Source organism: Mauremys mutica, chromosome 14 (assembly GCF_020497125.1).
Source record: "Mauremys mutica isolate MM-2020 ecotype Southern chromosome 14, ASM2049712v1, whole genome shotgun sequence".
NCBI lineage: Eukaryota > Metazoa > Chordata > Testudines > Geoemydidae > Mauremys > Mauremys mutica.
Genome location: NC_059085.1, coordinates 29,269,713 through 29,293,034, shown reverse-complemented (window position 1 = coordinate 29,293,034; position 23,322 = coordinate 29,269,713). Strand labels below are relative to the sequence as shown.

Sequence of the window (23,322 nt, the reverse complement as noted above, 5' to 3'; positions counted from 1 at the left end):
AAGGCATATGAGGTCCTTCTACACAGCCACCCAATATTAGATCAGCAAATGGTACTATTTTGCCACTAATACCTGGCTTCTGACAAGTTAACAGTTGGGCCCTGATTTTCCTTATTTATATCAGTTTTACTTGTGAAACTGTGGCTTCAATAGAGTTACTCCTGACTTTCACCAGTGTAAGGCAGAGGGGAAATCAAACCCCTACTGTGATACTTAACACACTGTTTGTATCACCATTGAAGTTCAGTTGTTTGTTTGTTTTTTAAATGATTGTGCTGAGGCCAGGTCTAAACTTGGTCCAGTATGTGTTGAGTTTCCCCTTGGTCTCAGCACTGTTGAACATAGTAGAGTAATCCATCTGTATTAAGGCATAGGTTAGGACGGGATATATGTGCTCAAGTTTACTTTGGTATATTACTGGATTAAGTTAATTGGCATATGACCCACTCTGTACCAGGACAATGTATTTACATTAGGCTCTTGCACTCTTGAAGCTGCATCAATGTCACCAGCACAACTTTTATGTAGATAGAGACATACTGGTCTCTGCTGCTGTGGAATGAGGTCAGGGAGACTGGAATGACATTTTACTTGTGGCTGATTGTTAGGGTGACCAGACAGCAAGTGTGAAAAATCGGGACGGAGGTGGGGGCGTAAGAGGAGCCTATATAAGAAAAAGACCCAAAAATCGTGACTGTCCCTATAAAATCGGGACATCTGGTCACCCTACTGATTGTGCTTATCCCATGTGCATTTACTGTTTTCAGTTTGTTTGCATTTCTGGGATTTGGGTATTTGTTAGGTTATTTATGTAATAGGCTCAAAGTTTGGAGTTTGCCTTAATGAAGGTAAAGGAATGTTATTGCTCTGACTGAAGTCTTGAGCATATTTGTTTTGCTCCAGCTATTTATCTGATTTATTGTTGTCTTTATTAAACACACAGATCTAACCTTCTTGTAAAGGGTTCCTGGCAAAGTATATCCCATTATCCAAGCAGCACAATGCCTACTGTAAACTCCTGGTTCAGTGCATGCCCTCCACATGGAGGCACAAAAGTCTGTGGTGTGAGGCAGAATCATTTTGTGTGTAGCTTGTGTAGGTTTTTTTTTTTAAATATTTAATTCTATTGGTGCACTTCTAGTGTGCAGAGAAGGCCTAGCTCAGTCTGTATGATCTGCTGAGGGCAGCTCATCTTATTCATAGACCAGCCTCCCTTTGCAAGGGCTACTAATGTTTAGATTTATTAACAAATCGCAAGTATTTAGATCTGTTATGGGTGTAACAGCTGTTGTGGGTGTAACACCAACTGAAGTAGGTGGGTGTAACAGCTGCCTTTCATCTATGATAAATATAAAGTAGTCATAAAGCTCCTTGGGCCTTACCTATAGTTCTGGTTGTTAAGAAAACAGATGGCAACATCAGATTCTACATGGACTACAGAAAATAAAATTAAATCTCTTTAAAGGATTCTTATTGATTGTCATGAATAGACAATTCCCTGGACGCTGTGGCAGATTAAATCTAGTTTTCCACACTGGATCTTAAAGGTGGGTATTGGCAGGTGGAAGTGAATCCAAAGGACAAGGAGAACTTTTTTTTGGCAGCCGACCATGTGAAAGGCTAGTGGTGAGTGTATCACATGGCATGCCTTAGCTTGTTTGTTATACCTAGATGATGAACTGGTGCATACTAAAACTTTTTTGAAAAAGAACTGAAACATTTACGGGTGGTCCCTGATAAGCTGAAAACTGCCAATCTGAAACTGAACACAAAGAAATGTGAGTTGTTTTTTTTTTTAAAGAAGTATTTTACCCTGGGCACACAGTTGGCAGTTCTACTGGCAGAGATAGCTGCAGCGGTACAGAGTAGATTCTACTCTTGTTACAGAAGGTTTCTTTGGGAAGTTTGCTAATACTGCAAAACAACTTACACAAGTTTCACACTTATTGATGTCAACAGAATTACTCCTAATTTACACTGATGTAAAGCAGAATGGAATCAGACCTCTAATGTGCTACCTACAACACTCAATTTCAGTGAAAACTGCACCCATGTATGCCAGGTCTTAATTTGGCCTGGCTTGCCTTGCGGGTTCCCCCTTGGTGATCACAACATAGTAGAACAGTCCACATGTATGTAGGGACATGCTATAGCAGTGGCTCTCAAACTTTTTTACTGGTGACCCCTTTCACAAGCCTCTGAGTGTGACCCCCCCTTATAAATTAAAAACACATTTTGATATATTTAACACCATTATAAATGCAGGAGGAAAAGCAGGGCTTGGGGTGGAGGTTGACAGCTCATAACCCCCCCCCTGTAATCACCTCGTGACCCCCTGAGGGATCCTGACCCCCAGTTTGAGAACCCCTGTGCTATAGTAAATAAGATCTAGATTCTGTAACAACTCTGACCTAGCTACATTTCACACCAGCGTAATAACATTGATGTAGTTTCACTGGTACAAACACCTAATGTTGATATGCTGCACTGGTGTGAAGTGGGGCTTTCACTAGTACATTTTTCTTTGGTATGTTGGATTAAGTTGCACTGGTGCAAGCCCTGTTTTGCACCAATACAGTGCATTAGGAATTTATACTGGTGAGCCTACAATTAGCCTGACTTTCCTTAATGTAGATAGAGCCAGAGGCCTTGTGTAAACTGAGGGGTTATACAATTTAATTTAAATCAGGTGTTAAATTGATACAAATCCCTGAGTGGGCACTCTTATTTCGCCTTATTAGCGGGGTTTTTTCCAGTTAATCTTAAACAGATTCCTAATCAATTTGCCAAATACTATAAACCAAAATAAGTGTCTATACAACCTTTTGCACCAGTTTAACTAAATCAGTGTTTAAAAATCCCATCTTCAGTTAAACTAGGTCAACTTTGTCTGCAGACAAGGCCTTGGTCAGTTCTGTAACAGCAGAGGTAGGATGAGGTTGGGACTGGAATTGGAATAACATTTTGCTAATGGCTGTTTGTGCTTATCCTGTGTGCTTCAGTGTGTTCCGTTTGTGTGCATTTCTGGAATTTGGGTATTTGTTTTAGGTTATTTACCTAACAGGTGTTCAAAGCTTGGAGTTTGCCCTAATGAAACTAAAGGAATGTTACTGCTCTGACTGAAATTCTTGAGCAAACTTTTTTTGTCCCAGCTTTGTTTTTATTTGTCTCATCTCTAAAACTAGATCTGTGTCTATTAAAGTGATAGTTATTCATGCCCACCTTTGGAACTTCAGAAGATGATGGGGTAGCCTGGTGAAGTGTGTGCTCTGCATGTGGCTCAGTGCATGCCCTCTGCATGGAGGTTCAAAAGTCCATTTGGGGTGAGGCAAGGCCATTTGTCCTTTCAAAAACCTATGTAGTTCTACTGGTGCACTGTGTGTGTGGGGGGGGGGGGGGGCATGGCCAAGCTCAGTCTGTGTGCTCTGCTTAGGGTTGCCAACTTTGTAATTGCATAAAACTGAACATCCTAGCCCTGCCCCTTCCCTGAGGCCCCGCCTCCTCTCACTACATTCCCCCTCCCTCTGTGACTCATGCTCCCCCATCCTCACTCACTTTCACTGGGCTGGGGCATGGGGTTAGGGTGAGGGCTCTAACTGGGGGTGCAGACACCAGGGTGGGGCCAGAAATGAGGGGTTCAGGGTGTGGGAGGGGACTCTGGGCTGGGGCAGGGAGTTGGGATGCAGGAGGGGGTGAGGGCTCCAGGTGGGAGCGTGGGTTCTGAGGTGGGGTTGGGGATGAGGGGTTTGGGGTGCAGGAGAGGGCTCTGGGTTTGCGGGGGCTCAGGACTGGGGCAGGGGGTTGGGGTGCAGGTTTACCTTGGGCAGCTCCCAGTCAGTGGCACTGCAAGGCTGAAGCTAAGGCAGGCTCCCTGTCTGTCCTGGCACTGCGCTGCTCCCCGGAAGCGGCCAGCAGGTCCAGCTCTGAGGCAGGGAGGCCAGGAGGTGCTGCTCTCGCCCCCATCTCCCACTGGCCACAGTTCCAGTCTTCTGGAATTTCCCCAGTGCTCCAAGACTTGTTGAAAAATCAAGATTAATGGTTGTCTGAGCTCCTCAGCCAGCTCTCTTAAAACTCTTTGCAAGTTATCTGCGGCTGCTGATTTAAAAAATGTCAAACTTCAATTGCTGCTGTTTAATATTTTTTTCTATTCCACTAGTATCTCTGAGGGGGGGGGGTTGGAGGAAGAAGGAGGGAGTTTCATCAAATAAAGAACAGAAATATTCAATAGAAAAAAGCTATTCTAGATCCAAACTTTTTCCAACCGTTTAAGGTACGTATTCTAAAAAGTTGTTTGGTAAGCAAATATGAAAAGGTAGTTTCCATGCTTGAAGCTCCATCTTGAACTCACTCTTTGCTTCTTGCCTTTGGAATCACTTACATTTGGTGAAGTGTCTTGCTCAATTGTATGCATCTATTAACTCTGCTAAAATGAGAACCCTATCCAGAGATGTCACTGCTACATCAAAATCATTTTAATTCGCTAACACTTACTACTTCTTTCCTAAAGGTGTATGGCCTCTTTGTCTCTTCTTAAGTTTCTGGCACCTCTGTTGCTAGGTAGTTATTGAATTTTAGAAGTGAGCCTAACAGAGCTGCTATGAAACCAGTTACAGTGGAACCTTGATTATCTGAACTCTCTTAACAAAATTTCAGTTATCAACAAGTTGAATAGTCTCCAGGACTTGAATTCAGCCACTACATCTTTTTATGTAGAGTACTTTAGACCCTGAAGTGCTTAAGTAGAGTTTTAAGCTCTGCAGGATCTCTGCAGCCTTTTTGCCTGCATATGCAAACTTTAAATGCAAATTTTGCAGACTTCTAATCCCAGCATCTTCTATCTGATCAGAATACAGCTAGTATTCTAGTTACTGCTGAATAATCAAGATTGTTCTGTAGTTCTTTCCTAGGATTACTTCCACTATGAATGATTGCTCACTTTCCAGTATATTTGGCACCGTTTGCAAAGGTTATCCAATTCAGACCAGGCCTCTGAAATATGACTGTTGCAGAGGCTGCATAAAGTCACTGAGTCTTGCCCGTGCAGAGTGCAGCATCAGGAATTATGCATTGCTGAAGTGGAACAATTACAAATGTCATTGTCTTTGTCAGCGTTTCTCTCTCCTGCCTGGTGTAACGGTAACTAACATTGAGCTGGTTATCCCCCCTCAGACTGTTATCAGAGGCAGCAATTCATTCCAAAAATAATGCCACCTCAATCTTTTGCTATGAAACTTGAACTGGCCAAGATTCTGACTAATGAAGATCACTTTTAGTATTATATTGAGACTGCATTAATGTAAGTTTTTGCATTCAATGTTAAGGTTACACCATTAAAATTAGTCAGAACACGGAAGAATCTAAAATAACTAACCTGGCCCTATTGAAAGCCTGTATATTCAATGGTGTGCACTTAACATCATAAGCAGCTATATAGGAAGACAGTAGTTTTATTTATGCAGCCCTAACATAGGCTGGGAGCTTTACAGATATAGAAGACAGATCCATTCCTTTTGAGTTTACAATCTTAGACCCTGATTCTCCAGTGAACTCTGCAACAGCGGGGCACTGCACCTACAGGATTCAGTTTAAGGGCATGTGCGTGTGTGCACGCGCGGAGTGGCACATGGGGCACCACAGCCATGTCTTCCCCTTCCCCCCAAAAAAACTGATCACAAGCATAGTCCTTGAACACACAGTCTCTTTCATGAACACACATTTCTCCACCCATGCAACTACACTAGTCAACAGGGCTAGCTGGCTGTGGAAATGAGCATGTGCTGCACTTATCTTAAGGGGTATAGCAGCTAGCAAAGTTTCCCTGGTGTCTCAAAGCTCCTGCTGAGGTGATACAGCTACACGCCACTAATCCAGGCCTGTGTTCTGAAGGCCTCCTCAAAACCTAATAAAATCAGTCGACGGATTCCCATGGATTTTAAGGAGTATCAGATCATGTCTTAAATGCATGATGTTTTCAAAAATGGCCTGTAACTTCTGGTTGCCACAGTTCTGGGTGTTCACAACTTGAGGCTCCTCGGGGTTTGTTTGTCAGAAGTGCTGAGTATCCATATGTCCCCCTGACATCATGAGTCAGTATTATGAGAATTTAACAACTGAATAAACAAATCAAAAGAAAAACCATTAAGTATACTCAGTTCGGGGGCGGAGGGGAGGAGCTTTAAAAGAAAAGAGCTCTTATCCTATAGGTGCTCATTAGTTTCCTTTTGTTGCTCATTACTTGGAATACAGTAAATCAATTATTTAAAATCAAACAGATGAATAAACTACCATCTCAGGAAAGCACAATCTAGGTACTTGAAATTACATTAAACTATTAGGGAAGATTATTTATGAAACTGTAAAATCCACCACCATTTGGAATGCTTAAAATAAGGTTGAATAAAGCTAAAGAAAATGTACTGTAGGAAAGACTCCAATAAACAATTGGCTTGGAATGGCCTAGTTAGGCCATATTATTATGGTAGTGCCTAGGAATGTGAGTCTCAGAGCCTGACTCTGTTCTGCTAGGCACTAGATAAACACAGAACACAAGGATGGTCCCTGCCACAAACAGTTTATAATCTAAATAGCTGACTTCCATTTCTAACATTTCTGATTCTGCAAAGCTATCTGTAAATCAGATTCTAAATAGGCAGGGCTAGCAAGTTGGTAACATTTGTTAAAAATGAGGAGTGTAGGTTTGAACTTGCTTGATTTTAAAATACTGAGGTTTAAAATTATACACATAGATGCATCTACCTTGCTATGGTAATTGCCAAGATTGTACATACAAATAAAAAGTTTTCCTCACAAAGTCCAATTGTTCATATAACTGGCAATGTGTGTGCTGTTAGCCAGTTGGCATTTACAGTTGCATTAAAAATATAGAATGGCCATACTGGGTCAGACCAGTGCTCCATCTAGCCCAGTATCCTGTCTTCCAACAGTGGCCAATACCAGGTTTTTCAGAGGGAATGAACGGAACAGGTAATCAAGTGATCCATCCTGTTGCCCATTCTCAGCTTCTGGCAAACAGAGGCTAGGGACTCCATCCCTGCCCATCCTGGCTAATAGCCATTAATGGACCTATCCTTCATGAATTTACCTAGTTCTTTTTTGAACCCTATTATAGTCTTGGTCTGCACAACATCCTCTGGCAGTTCCACAGGTTGACCGTGTGTTGTGTGAAGAAATACTTCCTTTTGTTTATTTTAACCCTGCTGCCTATTAATTTCATTTGGTGACCCCCTAGTTCTTGTGTTATGACACACAATTTGTGTTTGTGACCTGCAAATGTTTTTAACCCTCCATCTCAACAGAACTGATGAAAATCCATCTGATATATTTGTAAGGTCAAGGGTCTGGGTGGGAATGTTAGGAGAGAGCTAGAAGCCGATGTTCTTACAACATTGTCCCTTGGTACCCCAATACTGAACAAAGACTACATGGAAAGTGAGAAAGCAGAAGGGAAGAGAAGAAAAGTACATTTAGAGACTAATTTTTTAAATCATGCATATGTGCCACAAATATAAGAACATCGGCTTCTAGCTCTCTCCTAACATTCCCACCCAGACTCTTGACCTTACAAATATATCAGATGGATTTTCATCAGTTCTGTGGAGATGGAGGGTTAAAAACAGGTACTGGGTCCTACTGAAAAAGATACAGAGCTCCTCTAACTCTGCAAAGGTGTGGCATATGAGACTTTTATAATCTGGAAAAACTGTTACTGAGGATGTAAGGCTGAAATTCCCTGTGTCTCAGGCCATCGTGATAATGGTTGGAAAAGGAGGAAACATCACTTTTTTTTTTAAATCATGCCTGCTATTTCAAGTTGATTAGGGAGTTGGATGGTAAAAGTAAGTCCAGGGTAGATGGCTTAGTGGCTAGAGGCCAAGGAGGGAACAAAGGTGCATACTTTAGACATGTATTACTAAGTATTACACGTATCATTAGTGCCTCTGCAGGGGTAGATTGCACGTTGTCTTGTTGTATGAAGGCAGTGGCTGTGTGTTAGCCAATAGCTCCGGCTAGACTCAATCACACACCATGGACTTTCCCGTGGCTTGTAATGGCTGTGGTGGGGCGCTGGGCTGCGCGGGGCCCAGAAGCGAGCTCACCAGGACTGGCTGTGGCTGTGGCAAGGTTTGGGAGACCCTAGATGCGGCCTGCAGCACCACTCCGAGCACGGAGCCCGAGCCAGGGACTGGAGGCGCCTCCGCCCTGGAGCGAGAGCCTGCCGGGCTCGAAAGGTGCCCAGAGCCCCGTGTTCTGAGCCCAACCCCCAGACCGGCCCCGCTCTGCCGCTCCTCCCCCCGCTCTGCCCCGCCCCCCTCACCTCACACGGGGAGGAAGCCGCGGCCTCGAGCCGAGCTGCCTGAGGCGAGGCGTGTGGGCGGCTCCCCAAGCGGAGCAGCCGGTTGGCTGCAGGCTCTGCGCGTCAGGGCCCCTCCGCCCTGGAGCCACCGGACGACCCCTGGCCCGGAACCGGCACGGCGGATTAGTGTCTGGGCCGGCGCGGCTCTCGCCTTCGGCAGGCGCGCGGCGGGCAGCCTGAGAGCGGCATCCCGCGGCCGGGTAAGGGCGCCGAGCGCATCGCTGGGTGCGAGCTGCCGCGGGGGCGGGGGGGAAGCCGGTGGGGCTCCCCTGGCGCTGTGGCGATGCTGAGACCGAGGGCGCGAAGCCGCGGCCTGTGGTGCTGCCCCTTGTCGCTTGGGGGCGCCGCTGAGACCTACCCCAGCTCCGCGGAGGCCTCGCTCCCCTCGGGACTGGAGGGGAGGAGCCGGGCGGGACCCGGGCCGCGCCCCTGTGCTTGCGCCGGGCTGGGAGCGCTGGCTCGCCGCCCAGTGGCGGTGAGCGCGGGCTCGAGCGACGAGCAAGGCGAGCCCCGCGCCATGGTGGCCTGGGCTGGTCCCGGGAGCGCACAGGGCTGGGCGGCTGTTACCCTTCTTCCCTTGGGAGGGACGGGCGGTGCCTCCGGGAGGCACGTTTTCCATCGGGCCGCCCTGTCGAAAAGGGACCTTGCTCCTAGGTGTAGGGGCAGCCACAGGGGCTCCGTGCACTGCCTGCCCAGAGTGCCGGCTCCACAGCTCCCATTGGCCGGGAACCGTGGTCAATGGGAGCTGCAGGGCCAGCGCATGGAGCCGCCTGGCCGCACCTCCGCCTGAGAGCCAAACATGTGGCAGCTTCTCATGAGCCGCTTGAGGTAAGCGCCTTCTGCATCCCAAACCCCCCCCCCCGCACCCCAGTCCCTGTCCCCAGCCCCTTCTCGCACCCAAACTCTGTTCCGGAGCCTGCACCCCAACCACCTTTCCGAACCCTGTGCTCCCTGCTGCACCCTGAACCCATCATTTCTGACCCCACCCTGGAGCCCACATCCTCAGCTGGAGCCCTCATCCCATAGTATAGTCATACAGCACAGAACCAGACTGTAGCTTTACTTTTCAAAGGGAGTGTTTAGAATCACTGAGGTGCTCAAGACAAGTTCTGTGGGGCAAGCTCCAGTGTGAGGTCTGATAGCACCACGTGCCATTAAGAGAAGTCATGCAGATGTGGGCAGTAGATAAATGAACAAGGAGGCGTATCTCAAATGATCTAGCAACCATCCTTGATGAAAGCAAAAATATGAGTTATGCATAGGGTTCGTATCAATTCATGGCAATAGGCCACTCCTGTTAATGTAGGAAGAGTCATATTAGAGCTGTTTGGAACACTTTAGATAACCCAGCATATTTTGACAAAAAGTTGTCAAAACTGAAATCTTTTACGGAGAGACACTCAATTCATTGAAGTTCTCACCAGGAAGGTTTCTGAAGTCCACTGTGAACTCTAGACAAATCCAGACATAGAGATTAATCTGACCTTTTTGACTGGAAAACAGACATTTTGACACAAATCCTTTTCACAAAAAATATTTGAAGGGTTTTGTTTTCACTTCACTGTGGAATGAAAACAAATTTGAAACCTCAGAAGTTGTTGCAAAACAGAATTGTTGTCCTCCATCCAGCTCTAAGTGGTAAATTTAAGTAAATTACTTGCTAGGTCTTTAAAGAAATTCACAAAGAGGTGTTCACACTAAGGCTTTGGCTACACTTGTACTACAAAGCGCTGCCGCGGCAGCGCTTTGAAGTGCTAAGTGTAGTCAAAGCGCCAGCACTGGGAGAGAGCTCTCCCAGCGCTGTCCGTACTCTACCTCCCTGTGGGGAATAACGTACAGCGCTGGGAGCCGCGCTCCCAGCGCTGGGGCTTTGACCACACTGGTGCTTTGCAGCGCCGCAATTTGCAGCGCTGGAGAGGGTGTGTTTTCACACCCTGCTGCAGCGCTGCAAATTTGCAAGTGTAGCCAAGGGCTAACACTGTGTCAATGCTAGCACTGCTGTCGGGATAACTTATGTCACTCAGGGTGTGAGGGGGAAAAAAACCACACCCCATACCAACCTAAGTTACACCAACAGACGTGCTGGTGTGGTTGGTGCTACGTCGGTGGGAGGCGCTCTCCTGCTGATATAGCTGCTGCATCAGCATGGAGCAGCTACACTTGAGATCTTACAGTGTTGCAGCTGCATCGGTACATCTGTGCCACTATAAGCTCTTTAGTGTAGAAATGACCTTACAGTCAGAAGCCTAAATAATGGTTAGCTCTATCTGAGGTCTTTGCTAGGGTGCTGCAAAATAGAATTTTGCTGGGCATATGGCTTTCCCCTACTTCCACAACTCTGCAGTGCCCTGAGCAGAGCCAAAGCATGCACTTCGTACCCTAAGGAAGGTACAGAGGGGGTTATGGCAGCAGTGATGTGGCAGATGACACAGGGTGACAAATTACCACCGAGCAACACAAGCTGTTGGCAAAGCAGGAATCCACATATATGTTGATGTTGGGTCCTGTTCACTTTTTTTTTTTTAAAAGGGGGCACCAGTGTAACTACATCAACACTTCTACAGATCCTTAATATTGATGCATGCACTGATGTAAATCAGGGTTTACACTAATGCAACTTAGGCTTTGTCTTCATTGCAGACTTGGGTTCAACCACAGGTTTTCCCTAGAATATGCTCTGTGTTCACCTATCTACATCCTCATACAACCACCATGTCCTGAGGTATAAGGCACACCTGGAGTTAGGTTATCCTACATATTACTAACCCAAGGTAGTTACAGTGAAAATGTGCACCCATGGCCAGTCACAAAAATCAAGACCTGATGGTCCTCCACTCCCTTTCCACAAACCACATCCTTCCCCTCTCCCCCCCTTCTCCCTCCCAGAATCAATTCCTGTGTTACTATCTTGCCATATACCTGTGCTCTGACACCTGACTGGAAGTTGCTTATATGCCTCTGCTAAACATCCTCAGTCCCACATGGCCTGTCTGCATGCAGTTTCTTCAGCCTCATCCAGCTCCAATTATTGGATATAGCAGCAGAGTGCCTGGTAAATACAGATACTAGTGTGCAGCTTTAAGCCAAAGCAAGCAAAAAGCACTGTTTTAATTATTCAAAGAAGAAAGTCAAACTGTAAGATGGTATATCTCAGCACCTGCAGTCTGAACACAGGATCATATGGACTGGACAGCAGTGCAAGGAGAAGATAAAGGGGCTGAAGGTGAGGCACTGAAGACTATGGATAAGAATCCCAAATCCAGAGATGACTGCTCCAACAATCTCTGTATTGTGATGTTCAGAACATGATTCTGTTCATCATGGCACCTTGAGCAAAGACCTCCATTTCAGCATGGATTCATCTGTGGATGACAAGACATAGCCATGCAAACCTCAGGACTTTGCTGTTCTCTTCTGAACCAGGATGTTTTCAGATTAACGATGCCACTAACTGTTCAGGCATTCCATCTCATAGACTCATAAACTCATAGACTTTGAGGTCAGAAGGGACCATTATGATCATCTAGTCTGACCTCCTGCACAATGCAGGCCACAGAATCTCACCCACCCACTCCTGTAACAAACCCCTAACCTATGTCTGAGTTACTCCTCAAATCATGGTTTAAAGACCTCAAGGTGCAGAGAATCCTCCAGCAAGTGACCTGTGCCCCACGCTGCAGAGGAAGGCGAAAAACCTCCAGGGCCTCTGCCAATCATCCCTGGAGGAAAATTCCTTCCTGACCCCAAATATGGCGATCAGCTAAACCCTGAGCATGTGGGCAAGACTCACCAGCCAGCACCCAGGAAAGAATTCTCTGTAGTAACTCAGATCCCACCCCATCTAACATCCCATCACAGACCATTGGGCATATTTACCTGCTAATAATCAAAGATCAGTTAATTGCCAAAATTAGGCTATCCCATCATACCATCCCCTCCGTAAACTTATCAAGCTTAGTCTTGAAGCTAGATATTTTTTTTGCCCCCACTACTCCCCTTGGAAGGCTGTTCCAGAATGTCACTCCTCTAATGGTTAGAAACCTTTGTCTAATTTCAAGTCTAAACTTCCTAGTGTCCGATTTATATCTATTTGTTCTTGTGTCCACATTGGTACTAAGCTTAAATAATTCCTCTCCCTCCCTGATATTTATCTCTCTGATATATTTATAAAGAGCAATCATATCTCCCCACAGCCTTCTTTTGGTTAGGCTAAACAAGCCAAGCTCTTTGAGTCTCCTTTCATAAGACAGGTTTTCCATTCCTTGGATCATCCTAGTAGCCCTTCTCTGTATCTGTTCCAGTTTGAATTCATCCTTCTTAAACATGGGAGACCAGAACTGCACACAGTATTCCAGATGAGGTCTCACCAGTACCTGGTATAACGGTACTAACACCTCCTTATCTTTACTGGAAATACCTCACCTGATGCATCCCAAGATCGCATTAGCTTTTTTAACAGCCGTATCACATTGGCGGCTCATAGTCATCCTGTGATCAACCAGTACTCCGATGTCCTCCTCCTCCTCTGTTACTTCCAACTGATGTGTCCCCAATTTAGAACCAAAATTCTTATTAATCCCTAAATGCATGACCTTTCACTTTTCACTATTAAATTTCATCCTATTACTATTATTCCAGTTTAAAAGTGAAGGGTTAAAATCCATGTGCATTTTATATAACAACATGGTATATGGATTGTGCCATCTCTTTTTTTAGACCCAAAGTCCAGAGTTTGGTCTGGAGACCAGAGGCCTAGCAAATACTGATTAGCTAAGAGAAAGCTGGGGTAAACAGATAATCTTGTTTTGCTAAAATAGGCCTGGTCAGCAAATTGCCAGGTGTTGGAGCTAAGAACTAAATAATTGTTTTATTCAAAGTTGCAAATTGAACAAAGGATCCCTGTTGCTATTGTGTCAGTCTCTTCTGTAGGGAATGTTCTTCCCACAGATCCAACCTTGAGTTTATGAAAATTGGCACATGTCAGTATAAGATATGGCATCCTTCCACCTCCCTTCCCAGGGACCAATGCCTGCCTTAAGACATAAAGGAGACAATCTGTATTGTCATATACTTTCACTGTTTCTTTGCTTTAACCCCAAGGAATGTACCTGTTGGACAATCAAAGGACTTGCTCCATTCCTATGGACCCCAAATCAGAATTCAATATATATATTTTATACTAATAACATTTTATCAAAGTATTAATTCAATGTTAACTTGCTAACTTGAGACCATGAGCGGAGACATTATGTAACTTTTTAGCCATTGGCTAATGTGCTCTCTTGTCTTGCTGCAAAACCTATCCCGGGGTGTGGAACTGCCTACCCTGTCACTTTATATCTTTTCTATAGATATATAGAATCTATATATTCTATTGTAATCAATTGATTGACAGTGTCTCTGAGCCTAATAAGCCAGGTGACACTCCGCCAGCGCTGTGCGTAATAAACTCCTATGCTTGACCTCTACACGGTGTGGATTTATGTCCTTCAACAAGGTCATCTAGATCTTCCTGTAGGACATCCTGGTCCTTCTCTGTGTTAGCAATGCCTCCCAGCTTTGTGTCATCCGCAAACTTTATTAGCACATTCCCACTTTTTGTGCCAAGGTCAGTAATAAAAAGATTAAATAAGATTGGTCCCAAAACCAATCCCTGAGGAACTCCACTGGTAACCTCCTTCCAGCCTGGCAGTTCACCTTTCAGAATGACCCGTTGTAGTCTCCCCTTTAACCAGTTCCTTATCTCCACCTTTCAATTTTCATATTGATCCCTATCTTTTCCAATCTCTAGTCATGAACATCTGTGAACCTGAGGCAAAAAGTTTGGCTAAGGTAAAATATGTATTGGTTGAGTAGGCTCTAATATAACAAAATAGACGTTCAGTAGAAGGGATGCTTCATAAGCATTCCATCTCAAACATACCATAAAGCTCTACTTACAGTAAAGAAACACATTTTTGCTGAATGCATACTTGATATGAAACTATCAGCTGAACTTGCGAACTGTTGCAGAGATCTACCTAATGTTTAATAGCTCAGAGTTTGAGTACTTAAGCATCAAATAGGTAAGAACCACTCTAATGACTAGTATAGCTTTGCAAAATAAGGGTTATTAAATTCAAATAAGTTTATCTTTGGTAGGACAACTCCAGACAAATTGGCCTAATTAATTTACTCTACTCAATTGTAAATTTACTAAGGATAGACACACAAGGAATTATAAAAGTGTCTCTTGGTGTGATGGGGAGGGGTTTGGCATGAAGGCATGCAGGCATGGGCGGCGGGTGAATGTGCCCCTGGGGGAGGCTAGCTCCTGGCCCCTCCCCCTCAGCCCCGCCCTTTCCCTCTTGCCCCATTGGAGTCCGGAGCACCACCCCACACACAGCTGTTGGCCCCCCCACATGACTCCAGCCCCACCGCACTGGGTGGGTGGCATGGTCCCTTAGCCACAGACGGGAACAGCTGGCAGGAGGGCGCATGGGGGTAGAGCATGGGTGGGGCCACGCCAGGTAGTTTGGGGAGGCAGTGTCTTCACGGTGGGCTGTTTGGGGAGGCACAGCCTTCCCCTACCAATGATACTTACCATTGATGCATGTAGGGTCACAATGCTGAAAATAGACAAAGCTGCTAATGGCCTGAGTTACATGTCTTGGTTGGAGTGCTGGAGGTAGAAATGCCTGTGTGAAATCTACAACAGTCAACCAGTCAATCAACTCTTGGAGCAGTTGAACTGGGATAGATGGACCTGAGAGGGTGTTTTTTTTTTTTTTAAACTACTTTTTTTTAATTAAACCTGCTGAAACCAAGTCTAGTAAAAATACTGTTTAAAAGTGGATCCAGTTGGGAAAGCCTTGAATGAACTAATGCTCCCCCTGGTGGAAGACGTTGGCTTTGGTGGGAATCTTTAACTAAATATCACCAGTGTAGAAAAGGGCTTTGCTGTTTTCCCATCTTCTGTTTTTGATGACGAGTGGGATTTTCTGTCATTCATCAAAAGATATACCCGAGGATTATCCTGGGTCTCTGTTGCTGACTTCTCTGCCAGAGAAGCCACCACACAGTAAAATCCCAACCTCTCTTAATGATCACTTGGAAGATGGGATGGTCCTTTAGGTGATCTGCCTCAGTGGCATATATCAATGTCACATATTGTTTTAAAAAAATACCCTCAACTCTATGTGGGAATATCAGTAGTGTAACTGAAAGTGCTTGAATGCTCCTTCAATTTAAAGAGACAAGGTGGGTGAAGTGATAGCTTTTATTGGACCAACTTCACTGTCATAGTACTATGATGTTACTTTGTTCTCCATGCAATGATGTTTTGCCCCAGGGGTTTAAACCCAGCTTTGATTAAGCAAGTGCAACTACCATTGTGTTGCATCTGCTACATGTAGGCAGAGAACAAAACTTAGCCCTGTAGTAAGAAGTGTACAACTATATCCGTATCTGCTTTCAGGCTAAATTTTGCCCTCTGCCTCTGAATGGCAGACAATGTGATGGTGAGTTTTGTAGTAGCAAAGAGTTTTTGCAGATTTAGTCCATACGTTCTAGTCCAATGGTCATATTCAGAGTGATCCAGGTGGGACTGGAGATCTCAGTCTTAACACTGAAAATTCCTCTGCATAAAGCATCAAGCAGATCTGAGATTAAAGGATCAGGTCCCAAGAGTCTTTTATACAGTTTTCTAGCAGCCTCTTAACCATATAGTGAACAATAGGCTTTTGATGTAACCTTCAGTTTCCCAAACATCACCAGTTTGTTTATCACAAACTTTAAAAGAGACATGTAGACAATGACATTATTTCACCCAAGATTCATCTAAATGTTAATATTCCCTTTTGATCTCTGAATCAATAGCTACAGTAGTAGACAAGAACTGTTTGTTTACATGGCCAACATCTAACAAGATATAACTGAACACATACAATTAGTATTACCTCTGATTCTCTAACAATAAAGGTTTGCATTTCAAACTTAGTTCTAGTCTATCTAAGATGGAATGGCCCTAATTACCATTTACATATATTTCTAGCATGTTTGTAAAGGTTGAATCTGGGTCACTTAGTCTGTGAGCTGCTTAAACTTTTCTTGCAATGTGCCACTACAGGTATCTAATACCTACTTTGGTATAGGGAACACTGAGATGGTGGCAGCTTATCTAGATTGTCATGAATTCCTCTGAATGTCTGCTGCTGTAAGGCCAGTGCATCCTCTCTTGTTGGTCGCAGATCCACTTACAGATGAGCACTCTAATCGGTTTGACTAACCCTGGGTTGCTGGCACCCTCGAATGCAATTTGTTTGTTTGCATCCAGGCATTAAGATTGGAGTCTCTGCCTGTGGCCTTTTTAGACTGGTCTCTGGAGACTGACAAGATTCGGCAGCCGGCGTGTGGATGTGTGTGTTTGTTTTGTTTTTGTGGGAGTGCATACATACTATGTCATGCCATTGTGAAATTATTTGACACGAGGGAGCAGGACTCACTGTCTGGATATAAGCAATTTAGACCTGGATATGCCTATCCACAGCAGCTTTCTGTTCTAGACGCTATGCTAAATGACTGTTCGGCAGGGCTTGCTTTCTCTAGGCACTTACTATGTGGTGATTGGGTATCTAGGACTAAATAATACATAATGAATACTTAGTAGCTTAGTCATTATTCTGATGCTTGGTTTTTCTTATTGGGTCAGCACTGGTGAACAGGGGGAGAGAATTATTTCTAGGCCTTGCATGGGATAGCTAGCATACTGCAATGATCAGATAACTTTCTCTCTGTATTGTCTAAATGTTGTTCCTTTCACTCAGATATCACTATCTTCATTTGAATCCCAGTACATGAAAGCACTGAAGCATGGGCTTAAAGTTAGACACATGCTTAATTGCTTGTTCTGCTTCTTTTCACCTGTAGGCTATCACAATGAGCTTGCATTTCTCACCAGTCTTGCAGTTCCTTATTTTAATCTTACTGTGATTAATGCGAAAAATAGTTTTTGACTATTTGAGGTGTGATAAACTCACCCTACCTGATCCAGTGTGATAATTATAAAAGAGACACGCATAGGCTCTTATATTCCATGAACTTACAAGCAAGTGATGGAAGAGCCAGTGCTGATATAACTCTCTTGTCCTTCAATAGCATGTTAAAAATTCAGCTATTTTCTTCAAGCTCTAGGGACTACATGTGAAACATTTGTGTGTGGCTTCTAATTTTTTACTTCTGCCTTATTTTTAACTCCTAGGTCTTCAAAAAATTTGCTTTGCTGAAAGAATCACTCTACAAAGAGTTCATCTTATGATGTCCAGTACTGTATCCTCCAGGATTTTAAGTTCTGCAAGAAACAGTATCATTGTCTTGCAAGGAAAAGGACGTTTGTACTCAAGATATATCCCAAACAGAAACCAGGTGAAATGGAAGTGTGGGTTTGCCAAAGGGCCTCTTTCCCCTTTTGTGCTGAGCTGGAGCATCGACAATGTCTTCACTTTAAAAAAAGCATTCAGACATACTTCAACTGAAGAAGAAGACTTCAGTCTTCAGTTGACATCATCACAAATAAATGATATACTAAGAGCAGATGAATTTTCTCATAAAATTCATGACTTTGATGGTAAAAATGCAAATTCTGTGCTGAAATTTGAGAGTAACCAGCTGGCTGCCAACACACCGAATGAAGATCGTAGAAGTGCAGCCACATGCTTGCAGACCAAAGGGATGATGTTTGGAGTCTTTGATGGTCATGCAGGTTATGCATGTGCTCAGTCGGTAAGTCAGAGACTGTTGTATTATATAGCTGTCTCTCTCATGTCTCAACAAACACTGGAAGAGATTGAGTTTGCCATGGAACGCATGAAACCAGTTCTGCCAATTCTGCAGTGGTACAAGCATCCAAATGACATGTATCGAGAAGTAGCCTCACTGTACTTGGATCACCTCAGAGTTTATTGGCAGGAACTATTGAACCCAGATGTAGAACTGGGATTCAGTGTAGAAGAAGCCTTGATATATGCATTCAAAAGGTTAGATTCAGATATATCACTGGAAGCACAGGCTCCCCTAGAAAATGAAATGATGAGAAACACTGCCCTTCAAGTGGCTTTCTCTGGTGCAACAGCCTGTGTGGCTCACATTGACAGTGTTCACTTACACATTGCAAATGCTGGGGATTGCAGGGCAGTCCTAGGGGTTCAAGAAGAAGATGGAATATGGTCTGCACTCTCTCTTACTCGAGACCACAATGCTTTCAATGAAGCAGAAATCAGAAGGTTAAAGGGAGAACATCCTAAGTCTGAGGAGGAAACTGTAATCATAAACAACAGGCTGCTGGGGATTCTTATGCCCTCCAGAGCTTTCGGAGATGTCAGATTCAAATGGAGTAAAGAACTGCAACACAGTATTCTGGAGAATGGTTGTGATGTTGAGGCTTTAAATATTTATCAGTATGCGCCTCCCAATTACTATACGCCTCCCTATTTAATTGCAGAGCCTGAAGTCACCTACCATAAGCTAAGATGTCAAGATAAATTTCTAGTTATTGCTTCAGATGGACTGTGGGACATGCTGAACAATGAAGATGTCATAAAACTTGTTGCAGAACACCTAGCACAATCTAATGTGAAGAAACCAAGGATGACTTTTCAAAAACCAGCCAGCTTGGGTTACATGCAAAGTCTGCTGCGTCATAGAAAAGCCAGGGGTATTGGCTCATATGACCAGAATATAGCCACTCACCTAATAAGGCATGCAATTGGAAATAATGAATATGGAGAGATAGACCAAGAGAGACTTGCTGCAATGTTGACTTTACCTGAAGATCTAGCAAGGATGTATAGAGATGACATCACTGTTACTGTGGTATATTTTAATTCAGATACAATTGACAGCTACTACAAAGAAAATGAATAGGGGTTGCATTAATATTGTACCATATAATGGCCAACTCTGATACTGGGGACCATTAATGTTTACTTCCACTAATAGTCAAGCCATTACAAATGCTATTGTCTGCAGGTCCCCTGTTCTTTAGTACTGAATAGCCATGAGCTCTTTTGGAAATAATTTTCTAGAACAACTAATTAGTAAGATTTTTCTGGGCTCCCAGTTTTGTGCTGATTGAAGTAAAATGTTGTGCTTGCAGTTCAGCAGAATGTAAGTGGAGGCAGGAATGAAAGACAGTGAGCCTACTCATGGTCCCATTGACACCAATGGCAAAACTCCTGAAGTGAACAAAAAGCAGACAAATATACTAGTTTAGATCAAACTTGTCAGTGATGAGTAGTACTTGTAAAAGAACCAAGAGCAAAAAGAGCCATTGTTCAAAGGCCTCATGTAAGATAGGGTAGCCTTCTCCCAAAGTATAGTAGTCAAAATCTAGGACTGTGCACTAAGAATGGACACTAGGTTATATCAGATACTTGAAACTGACTCCCTTGAACTAATGCGTTTCCTTTTATGCTCGGAAATTAATTTAAAACCAGACTGTAAACTTGGATTTTGGGACTGCCAGACTACTTTTTGCTAATCATATTTTATGCCTATTGTAAGGAAACAAATCATACTTTTTTTTTTCAAGACTGGCTGGCTTTAAAGTGTGAAACTGAATAGAAATGGCATGTGTGTGAACACATGTGTAACAATCCACAGCTCTAGTTTAAAATAGTTTACAATTTTTTCTTTAGGAATATTATATATTTCTAATTTAATGAATACTTTTACTGCACCAACAGTACTTGATTGGATTATTTTCTTACGTATATTGTTTGACTTACTAAAAATCAATTTTATATTAGAAACTGCTGCTTTAGTGCACAATATTTCATAGATCAATCTGTGAAATTGCAACTTAGATATTGTCCATCTATGGATTTGGAATTAATAAGTGCATCTGAAACTTAAATGTAGGAGTTAGAAACGATACTGCATTTACTTTTTCTTTAAAAAATAGAATTGACGACAATACTGGCATTTTACCAAAGAGAACTTCATTCTTGTTTTTTCTACTCCCTGAGCTTTTAGGACATGAACTGCTTATGTCCATGTGTACAATGCTGTTTAAATGCTCTTGATTACTATTTAGATCCTTATTTCCCTGGTGAATATTTCTTTTTACATTTTTTTTTTTACATTTAAAAACACTTTTAGTACAACATTCTTTAAGTTGTACTAAAAGAATCAACATTGTATAGCTTTCTTTTATACTCCACCTTCTAGAATACCCTATTTAAAACTTGAAACTAGCTTTCCTTTTTTACAATCTTGCCTACACAGTGGTTTAGTGACTTTTTTTGTTATGCACTGACATAATTGCTGCCTTCAGGAATGTGTATAGTGTAGTTCTGGGAACAGAGGCCTCAGTTTTACTGTGGTTGCTACCAGGAAAGTACCTATGCATGTGCTACAGAACTAGTAATATGTGGAGCTTCCCCCGCCCATGCACTCCATTTTTTAAAAAGGGTGGCCTTTTTTCTTAATTTTCTTGCATGTTAGAGTGTTTGATATCTACAGTTCAGAGAATATTTCTCCTTCTAGTAACTGTAAAGTAGATAAAATCTTGGGCCTAAATTAGTAGCATTTGTCATGTGGCTTTTCCAAAAAAAACCACATTTATTCATCAGTATAAACCATCTATTAATAGTTTGTAGAGATTTAAATAAGATCCCACATTAAAATTAGCTAGGAAACTGAACAAACTGTTAAAAATACTAATATGGATGATTAATTGTAGGCAGATTTGGGACAATCAAGTGTATGTATTTTGATGTTACGCTAACAATTACTGCATCCATGGTTGCACATGTCACAGCTTTCTCTCCATATTATCTAAATGTTTTTTTCCCTCAGATATGACTGTGTTTATTTATGGGTCCCAGTACCTGAAAGCACTTAAGCATATGTGTAATTTTAAGCCCATGCTTAACTGCTTTGCATAATAAGGGATGCTTTCCTGAATCAGGATCCTAGCACCATATAAGTAACATACCTTAAAGTACTTTGTTTAGCACATATCAGAGCAGAAAAGGCAATTTAACTTTGAGGCCGCTGGCATTTTTTCTGTATTCCTAGTCAAATGTGGCTTTTCTGTGCTTAATGTATACAGCAGAAAGGATGGCTGAAGGAAGAAGATTTGAGTCTTGGATTGGTGGTGGAGGCTGAAGGAAAAAATTGTGTGTGTTTGTCGGGGGTGGGGGAATGTTATAGGGGGTGTTGAAGTTTTGGTGTCTCATGGTCTCATTTAGTCTTAATCCATCCCTACCTGTTCGGGTGGCACTGGGCTCACTGACATCTCTCTTTTGGAAGAAGAGGAGAGAGGATGTGGAGGAGGAATTGTAGGTTGCAAAGCTAAGGAGGAGACTAGTCTCAGATCAAGTTTTTTGAGAGCCCTCCCCAAATCTCTAGTTCCCATTTAGCTTTAATCTCTCTGAATGGTTTAAGTGGGATATCTTTTCCCATGTGCCTACACTTGGTTTTTTGAAAGTGTCTATGCATGAGCAGCTGTATGGTTTCATTATTTACGTCAGTCAGATTGTAGCCATAAAAATAGTGCTGTAAAGGAGTGTATATCTGGACTACCTCTTACTAGATAAGGGCACAATATCAGTAGTGATGTGGCTAAGAGAACGAAGGTGCTAGACTCTGATAGAGTATATAAAATCAAAACATATATAAAAGCAATCAATATGCTCAGTAAAATACTTAGAGGTAATGCAAGCCTTTATCTGTTAAAGTACAGTGTTGCAAATCTAAGAACTCTTAAGGTATAGTTAAAATGACTTAGGCTTTAATTTTGTGAATATTATATAATTCATGGGGTCAGGGATTTTGTTGTGCAAAAATTGAGCAGTGTGTGTAATGAGTGACTTAAATGGTCTAATGTGTTACTACTACATATGCAAATATAACTATTTTTTTAAAGCAAATTGGTGATTATTATTTTGGGGATTGCAATCACATCTGACAATAGAAATGGTACTAGCTCTAATTTCATGCCAGTATGTGCCTGAGTTAACTTGTAACACTGTAATTATTGTTCCTTGGAAAATGGTAACATTAAAGCAAGTGCTTAGTGTTCAGTTTACTGGCAAATAATGGTGTTTAGCTGCACACTCTCTTGCATTTTGCTGGAAAACAATGGTGGCCAATTCCTGTTGGTGATTAATTTGATAGCAAAACTCCCATCAACTTCAGTCAGAATATGGTCATAACTTATCTTTGTAACTGCACAAACAAGTTGAATAGGCATTAATGTGTACAGTATGCAGTGCTTTGAAGTTGTGGTAACATGCTTCTGTGCTAAACCAATTTAAAGAAGTTAACATGTTGATCATATCACACTTACAGGATGACTTGATAAGTTTAGCTGTGTAAACCTTGCTGTATCCTAAATATCTACTGTAGCTTTACTGACAGTTTAATTGGCTTAGTTTGAGTCAACTCTATGCCTGGAAATTAAACATTTTTCACTTTAACTTTCACTTGATATAAAAAATAATTTATTTTTTAATAACAACAAGTCAAGATGTAGTAATAAAACTACCCATTGCCTATGGAACTTGTTTTTTGCATACCCACCTAATGTGCCTCTTAAATCTAAAGAAAACCATCCTGGTTGAAACACTGGTGTACATACTCATCCCTTCCAAGGAAATGTGTTTATATAAACCTAACTTTATCTTGGATTTGAACTATAACTTTCTGGCATTATTTTGAAACTTATTTACAATATGCAAAAATATTTGTTTTTGTTGAGTGTTTGATTTAAGAATGCTTTTCTCTCTGTACTTATGACTTATTTGTATTTAAGTTTTCAAAACTTCATAGGGTTTATTGATTTTTCTAACTTTGTAAATATTGAAGTGAATTAATATTTTGTAAATAAAATATGCACCCTACACTTGTGTGAAACTGATTTCAAAATGCCACTTTAATAGCCAGACCTTATTTGTCTTGGGGGGGCT

General features: G+C 42.5%; 1 protein-coding gene across 2 annotated transcripts; it reads left to right on the top strand.

Annotated features, from left to right (window-relative positions):
* The first annotated feature begins 1,488 nt into the window (after nucleotides 1-1,488).
* PDP2 (pyruvate dehyrogenase phosphatase catalytic subunit 2) lies at nucleotides 1,489-22,847 on the top strand. Of its 2 annotated transcripts, none has more exons than XM_044987193.1 (2): nucleotides 1,489-1,547; nucleotides 17,613-22,847. In XM_044987193.1, exon 2 carries the CDS (start codon nucleotides 17,666-17,668, stop codon nucleotides 19,271-19,273), a length of 1,608 nt encoding a protein of 535 aa, XP_044843128.1. In that variant the 5' UTR covers nucleotides 1,489-1,547; nucleotides 17,613-17,665; the 3' UTR covers nucleotides 19,274-22,847. The 2 variants fall into 2 exon arrangements, with proteins under 2 accessions (XP_044843128.1, XP_044843127.1); XM_044987192.1 differs by lacking the exon at nucleotides 1,489-1,547 and adding an exon at nucleotides 8,461-8,574.
* Nucleotides 22,848-23,322: the final 475 nt, after the last annotated feature.